This window comes from Oryx dammah, unplaced genomic scaffold (genome assembly GCF_014754425.2).
Source record: "Oryx dammah isolate SB20612 unplaced genomic scaffold, SCBI_Odam_1.1 HiC_scaffold_22, whole genome shotgun sequence".
Taxonomy (NCBI): Eukaryota; Metazoa; Chordata; class Mammalia; order Artiodactyla; family Bovidae; genus Oryx; species Oryx dammah.
In genome coordinates, this window is record NW_024070206.1 from 26517630 (window position 1) to 26525838 (window position 8209).

The window sequence follows — 8209 nt, forward strand, 5'->3', positions numbered from 1 at the left end:
CAAGGCAGATTTTTTAGCCACTGGATCACCAAAGAAGTCCCTCACTTTTCATTTTCTTTAAAAAAGAAAAAAAAGCCCTAAATATACAGTTGGTGCAGGGGAGTCAATTCTACCTCATTTCCCCATCCTTTGGCTGTAAATTTCAACTCCCCTTTTCCCACTGCCCTGATTTTTGCTGGTCTTGTTGTCATAAGATGGAGGGCAATTTGGTCTTTATCCCTGGGTGGCCCTGGTAAGAACCTGGCTTCAAAATAGGAAAATCTTAGTAGTGAGACGTGTTTCTTTACTGTAGAACTTTCTTTGGCCTTCCGAGTCTGTACAGTGGAAGATTTCTCTCTAGTGGCCAAAGCCACTGCTACTCTGATAGAAACGGGAAGCATGGACCAGAGTGAGTGATTACGGAGTCAGATGCTGCTGCTTGGGAAGTGAGTCATCATTTACGGGAAGCGCCTCCTGCTGCAGATGTTCTTTTCGGACCCTCCGCACGAGGCAAACTTGTCCTCTCAGGAGGTGACCACAGGCTTCTGTTCAAGGACTTGGCTCTTAAAGAAAATGTAGCCTTTCAAGTTTTGACTCTTGGAAGCACATCTAGTCGATCACTTAGAGAGGCAGAAACAGTGAACCCTGACGAGGGGGTGCTGGGAGCACCAGCAGACAAGTTAACAAGCCCCAAGTTGAGCTCATCTTAAGGACAACTTGTTTTGAAGAATCTCTCTCCCAAAAAAAAGCAGTGAAATGTATGAGTCATTTTCAGTAAGATTAAATTACTATTTCTTTCTGAAGCAATTAGCTATCTGCAGCTTAGCCAGAAAACCATAACCAAGTGTTTATAGGGTCTTCTAAGTGTATATCAACGTTCTCTCCATTTTAAATATAGTAGTGTGTATATGACCTTTCCAAAGTCCCTAACTTCCCTTTCCCCCCAGAAGCCATAAAGTTCATTTGGTAAGTCTATGGATACAAGAGTATGTATGGCTGAGTCCCTTCGCTGTTCACCTGAAACCACCACAACATTGTTAATCGGCTATATCCCAATACAAAATGAAAGGTTTAAAGTTTTTAAAAAAGGGCAGAGGTGTCTCTCTCTCTGTCTGACTCTGACTTGTTAGAGACAAGATATCAGAATGTACAAAGATTTCCTCTGGGTTCTCATAAGTGTCTGCATGTTTGTGTGAGGGTGTATCATCCTCAGAATGTATATATTCACACTCAAGCCCAGAAGTCAGCATTCCAGTACACATTAGAAAGCTGTCATTCATCGAGCTGTGTTGAAGACAGATTTACTTCCTCAGCAATGTGATGAAGCAGCTCCGTGAGCTGACTCTACTGTGGCCAAGATAACAAGCCTGCAGGGAGAGGCTGCGTCACACGCTCCTCTGCGAAACAGCTGCTTCTTATTCAGAATCAGAGCGTGTGCAGCTTTTTAAACAGTGCGTTTTCATTCTGGGACGCGTGACAGGCCTTGGTTTTGTTTTTTACATTTCTCTGCTGCTCTTGGGTCAAGCAAATGTCTGCGTGACTTTGCAAATAACACTCGATTTCTGTTTTCTTAAAAGAAATTGGAAAGCTGGACAGCCAGATAACTGGGGTCATGGCCACGGGCCTGGAGAAGATTGTGCTGGACTGATTAATTTGGGGCAGTGGAATGATTTCCAGTGTGAAGACATGAATCACTTCATCTGCGAGAAAGACAGGGAGAGAGGTAAGCAGTAGAAGGGATTTAAGAGAGCACTGCAGAGCTTATAGCTTATTAACGGGCAAGAGGTGAGTACAAGGGCTCTGAAAGTAGGTTCTGCAACTGGATTCCAGTACTGATTCTGCCACTTAGTATCTCAGCAAGCTATTAACCTCAGGGAAATAATAATAGTAATCCTCTTAATGGGGTTTTTGTGAGGTCTTAAGTAAGTTAATACATGTGCCTAATGTAGAGGAAGTACTCAGTAAATTTTTAGACTAATGGGTGGGCCTAGGTCATTACCTTATAATATTGTCAGTCAGTTGTTCTTTATCATATGGCACCAATGTCATATGTCTTTTCATATAACAAACTATCAGAGAAATTGGGAAAACAATACCACTTGCAATTGCATCAAAAAAATAAAATACCTAGGAATAAATTTAACCAAGGAAGTGAAAGACCTATACACTGGAAACTATAAGACATTCATGAAAGGTATTGAAGAAGGCCCAAATAAATGGAAACATATTCTGTGCTCACAGATTGGAAGGGTATTATTAAAATGTCCATTCTACCCAAAGAAATCTACAGATTCAGTGGAATCTCTATAAGAACTCCAGTGTCATTTTCCACAGAAATAGAGAAAACAATCCTAAAATTTGTATGGAACCACAAAAGACCCTAAATAGCCAAAGTAATCTTGAGAAAGAAGAACAAAGCTGGACATACTCCCTGATTTCAAAATATATTGCAGAGCTACAGTAATCAGAACAGTGTGGTAGTAACATAAAAATAACACATATCTCTATCAGTGAAAAAGAATAGAGAGCCCAGAAATAAACCCATGCACATATGGTCAATTAATTTATGACAAAGGAGCCAAGAATATACAATAGGGAAAGGACAATCTCCTTGATAAATGCTGCTGTGAACACTGGACAGCCACATGCAAAAGAGTGAAACCAGACCACTCTCTTAACTTTACACAAAATAAGATCAAAATGGATGAATGACTCAAATGTAAGATTTGAAACCATTAAATTTCCAGAAGAAAGCATAGGCAATAATCTCTTTGACAGTGATCTTGGTAATGATTTTTTGGATCTGAAAAGAAAGGAAAAAATAAACAAGTGTAATTACATCAAGGGGCTTCCCCTATGGCTCAGTGGGTAAAGAATCTGCCTGCAATGCAGGAGACACAGGAGACACTGGTTTGATCCCTGGGTCAGGAAGATCCCCTGGAGGAGGAAATAGCAACCCACTCCAGTATTCTCGCCTGGAGAATCCCATGGACAAAGGAGTCTGGCGGGCTACAGTCCATGGGGTTGCAAAGAGTCAGACACGACTGAGCACAATAGCACTACTACATTTGGGATTTGAGTTGAGACTAGGACGCCCCAGAATAGGCTCCTTTGAAGTGAATTTTACCTTTTATTGAATCTGAATAAGAACTTCGAGGCATTTATTTGAAAAAATAGTTATTGAATGATTTGGAATGTTTTCTTTAAAAACACACACTCCTTTTTCTGAATTGTCCGTTAACATTGTTCTTTAAGAAGAACTAACACCCATTCTTTTTCCTCTCTTTTAGAATTAGCAATTACATTATAATGGACCGTGATATCATAATATGAGCAAACTGTCGACAGTTCTCGAAAGCAAAAGATACTTCTTTCTGATTGCATCACCTTCTCATTAGGTTGAGGGGGAACGCACTGAAGACCAATTACTGAAAACATTGAAAGCCCGTGTTCTCTACCATCTGCCTTGCTCAAGGACAAAGTTTGGAACAAAAGTGTTCCCCTAGTGTGATATATGGATTGTCAGTAAGCAAATGGACTGAATCACATAGATTTTTCTCAGCCAATAACCATACAGTTATGCAAATCATATCTTCCAGAGTATGGAATGCTCCAGTCAAAAAAAAGATTATTATTGGTTGTTGAGCTTTAGGAAGAACTGAAAACATACACCGTGTAAACAGTACCTTACATTTCTATTGATAAAATCCCAAATGTAGGAAAAATATGCAGACATACAGATATATAGGCCAACTCTTAGTAACAATATGAAATATACTTAAAGAGCTTTTAAAACTTTGTATTTTTGTACAAAATGTTTGCCTTTTTACAATTTTTTCCTTTTTATTTTTGTCATTTTACCGATATAGTACATGAAGCCAAAGAAAACAATAATGGTACTAATAAAAACTCATAGGGTTTCTTGTCAGATTTAATTCTACACAGTGGCAAAGAAATTTTTTCAGTTGTGGTTTAAGAAAATAATTAAATATATGTGTGTATGTATATTTTAATGTATCATTTTCTCAGAGGAGTCAATCACTTGAAATGTCTAGAAATGGCCCTGCGGATTTTGCCCGTGGAGGTCAAGCCTGAACATGTATGTGGCTCAGTCAAGTGGGCTATGCCTCCAGCCCATCACCAGCCAACACCCTTGCTGCGTGTCTGCCAGGCTTAGAGAAATGGTCAACTCAGGATGTGCTTTTACTTCATTTTGGCGGAGTCGGGGGTGATGGAGAGGCATCTGTTGGGAAGGGTGGACAGAGTACCTGTATCTGGCTCTTAATAGAAGGCCCTGTTTTGTGGCTGAGACATGAATACACTTGGTTTCAGGCCCATACCAGGGCAGATATTCAACGTCAGCAAAGTATGACATCGCATCGGCCAGAGGCAGAGATGCTAAGATGGGGACAGCTCTATGCTACCTGGAAATCTTATGTTTTCTGAAGTCAGATTCCAAAAACACGGAATTCAATGCACATGCATGATGAAATGCAAGAACACAGCCTTGGCCACTGTGTTGAACTCTTGCAAAGAACCTTCTGTCGGAGCCCATCTGCCTTCTACTCTTTAACTTGCCATGGAGAAGTCTAACATGCAATGTGCTGAAATCAGGCTTAAATGTAACTGATGCTCACAGGTAAGATTTCCACCCACCATACTCCCTTCTCAGGACCTCCCAGCCATGCTGCTACCTACCCCACGTACAATGGTAAAAGAATAAAGACAGAGTTTGACTTTCACGCCTGCAGCCGTGTGGACTGTGTTGTCTCGCCCTGGTCACCGTTTATGCTGTCTCTGCAGCCCAGGAGTGGCCATCTCCTCAGCACCTGGATGCCCTGCTATCCTGTCCATGGGATCTGGTCAGACTGGCAGGACCTGCCGTCATCTGGGCCCTGGACCCTGGTACCTCTTCAGGCTCAAGACTGTCTATAGACTAAACTCTCCTCATTTTCATCCTCTTCTGGTTTCTTAGGTGTCAGTTAAGATCATGTTCAGATGCAACTTGAACTTAAACGTCTGATGCCATCATAAGAGAATGTTGCTGATTCCCACAGCTGAAGGTGTTCCTCTCCTGGCCCTTATACCTTACCCAGGGTTTATCATCTCTCAGGCTTCAATCAGATGCTCTCATGTCATCCTCCCAACAGCCCTAAAAAGTGGGGCTTCCTACTTACTCCCCCCATTTTATAGAGGGAGGCACTCAGGGAAGTGACATTTCCTGGGTCATATCATCACCAAGGAGTGAGGCAGGATTCAGACTTGAGCTTTGAAAATGTTCTAGGGGACTTCCTTGGTGGTCCAGTGGTTAAGACTCTGCACTTTCAGTGCAGCGAGGGGAAGGGTTCGATCCCTGGTCAGGGAACTAAGATCCCACATGCCACCCATGGTGTTACATAGATAAGTAAAATTTTTTTAAATGTTCAAAAATTTTTAAAATGTTCCTTCTTTCAGAAGCAAGGTCCTTCTTAATAACAGAGTAAAATCAGATGAAAATCACACATTACCAGCTGCCTCATGTACTGCTCTATATATTTAGCTATTTATATACCAGGTTTCTGTTCACCTACTCACCACTGATGCTCTTCTGGGAGGAGAGTTTTGGTAAAATGTCATGAGGTTTTCAGGCTATGAGAAGTTATGAGTTGCAATGAGAAGATGGAAACTTTATATTTTTGTCCCCATCCCTCAGCATGTGGGATCTTACTTCCCCAACTAGGGACTGAACCCCTGCTCCCTGCAATGGCAGCTAGTCTTAACCACTGGAACTCTAGAGAAGTCCCTGTTTTTCTTTTTAAATGGCTCTTGAAGAATGATTGCACAACCAGAAAGAACAAAATCCTTTCTTTTCCTCTTCTGCAATCAATGTTCACCTTTGATCAATTCTTCCCATATCCATCCAAGTTTAGCACTTAAGAGTTTAAAGCAGACAACAAATAGTACAACCTGCTCTCATTTAAAAAAGAAAACAGATGCTGAAGGAAGTAGAAAGGTACATCAGTCATACATCCTGCCATAAATCAGGTAACAATACTAAAGCAAGTGTATTTTGCCTCAAAACCAATCTCTTCTTGAAAAAGTATGTTAACTCATTCATGGCTCAATAATAAGTCTAATAATAATAACAAAAATTAAATATATTTAGCACTTTCACATACATTCTCTCTTCTAATCTTGGTGCAAAACCTTTCCCTCTACTTTAGGAATGAGGACGCTGAGGCGAATTTGAAGACTTGCTGATTGCCCACATCCCAGTCATGCAAATCTGATCAGGCTCGTTGTTCTTGTTCCCTAAATCTAAGTCCATCCTAACCCTTATCCCCAACTTAAAATCTTCTGAGTTGCCTGCAGGACATACATGCAGGGGCCCTCGGGACCAGGTCCTCAGCTGTACCTCCAGCCTCCCCTCCGCTGTACCCTCATGCTCCCTTGCCTTGAGCTGGAACAGCCTTACAAGCCACCTGCAAAGTTCCTCTGTGCTCCTTCTTACTTTTTACTGTGCTCCTTCTTCTTAGAAATCCAAACTCTTAGCTGGATTTCCATTCTCTGCTTCTTTAAGATTCAGCTCAAGCATCGCTTGTAGCCTGAATCCTTTCCCAGCAAATGCATCCTGAAGCTGAGACTTCCTTCATGTCAAGTACTACCCACACGTGCTCCAGGTACTATGAAAGAAAAACCCTTTCGTGGTGTTAGACCATCTACAGATTGGCCGAGAGGCCCAAACATCGCTGAATTAAGAGAAGGGTGAATGGAGCCAGTCAGCCACAAAATCTTAAGAGAACTGAAGAATGGGAGAAGCCAATCAGGAGAAATGAAGGCATTTGTGTTGATAGTTGGTTATTATACATCTACTATATTGGACATATGTGTAATATATCTATTAGGAATGGAAGACTGAGTGAAGAGAATCAACTGGCAAAAGATTCATTCTACATACCGACATATGGCCCCGAGTCAGGGAAAAACTTTGGAAACCTTTTCTGAATAACAGTGTAAGGAAGTATCTCTTTTCTGTTATGCTCAACAGTTTTAGAAGTATAGGTGAACTCTGGCCGTCTCTTTAAGAGGGAATTTTTCTATACAATAACTTCATCTTCCTGGAAAGCATCCTTTAGTGACACAGCATCACACTTATTTTATAAATCACAAAGCAGGTGGTGTAGAGATTTTGCTCCACTCATTCATCCTTCTTCTCTTCCTAGATACCCTTGTCAAATAAATATTAAGAGCATGCCCATGTTACACAGGTAGCCAAGAGTCCAAGGAAAAGCAGGCTTAAGATTTAAGCCTTAAACCAACTTAAATTCTGCAGAGGCAGAGCTCCTGGTTTTCACATTTTTCAGTGAATGAGTTTATGAATGAATTATCTCAGTTCAGCCCTTCCTGCCACAGCCAGGGTGATGGCCCAGCCTCCAGCCTTCCTCCGAGGACTTATGAGCCCTGGGTTTGTAAAACAGGGATCACCCGTGCAACTTGGGCAGGAGTCAGCTGCCAATGAGGAAGCTCCCGCCAACAGCTCATCCAGAAGGTCATTAAATAGGCTTAACCAAAGGAGCTTGCTTTAGTCCTCTTGGCCAGGGATGGAGAATTGTCCTTTGGCCAGTCTTCCAACCACTGGTGCCAGAGTTTGCTGTCTTCTTTAATCATCTCTTATTGCCACGACCCACTAAATCATGCCTGCAAGCTGCAAGGAATTATAAGATTGTTAAAACCAGTTCCTGTGCCTGAGAGCAGAGGAGCCAGGCCAGGCCTGACACAAACCAGCACAACTGCAGAGTAGCTGTAATAACATCTCACGACTCCTAGGAACTTGGCATGTCCTATCTCCAACCACTGTGCAAGGAAACTAACTGAAAATCAGACAGGTTAAATAGTTTCCTAAGAACTGGGATTTGAACCCACCACCACCTAGCTCCCATAGTCACCTTCCTGAGAGTCTGGGCTTTCTATGTTGTATTCTGTTCTTTGCCACAAGAAATCATTCAAATCACCAAGTCTCTCTCACAGAAGCAGGGAGATAATGGATAAATCCTGATTTGAGCTCTTTACATGAAAGTTCTGCACCAGGGACTTCCCCGGTGGTCCAGTGGCTAAGACTCCACACTCCCAATGCACGGGACCCAGGTTCAATCCCTTGTCAGGTATCTAGATCCCACAGGCTGCAACTAAGAGTTCACATGATGCAACTAAAGTCCCGTGTACGGCAGTTAAGACCTGGCACAGCCAAATA

At 42.0% G+C, this 8209-nt stretch overlaps 1 protein-coding gene across 1 annotated transcript in view; it reads left to right on the plus strand.

The window, feature by feature from the left end:
• Nucleotides 1-4721, plus strand: part of COLEC12 (collectin subfamily member 12) — a 176431-nt gene extending 171710 nt beyond the window's left edge. The window contains exons 9-10 of the mRNA XM_040264700.1: nt 1557-1702; nt 3270-4721. Of these exons, the coding sequence (XP_040120634.1) occupies nt 1557-1702; nt 3270-3289 (166 nt within the window). The 3' untranslated portion in view covers nt 3290-4721. The remainder of the gene's footprint in view (nt 1-1556; nt 1703-3269) is intronic.
• The last annotated feature ends 3488 nt before the right edge of the window (nt 4722-8209 follow it).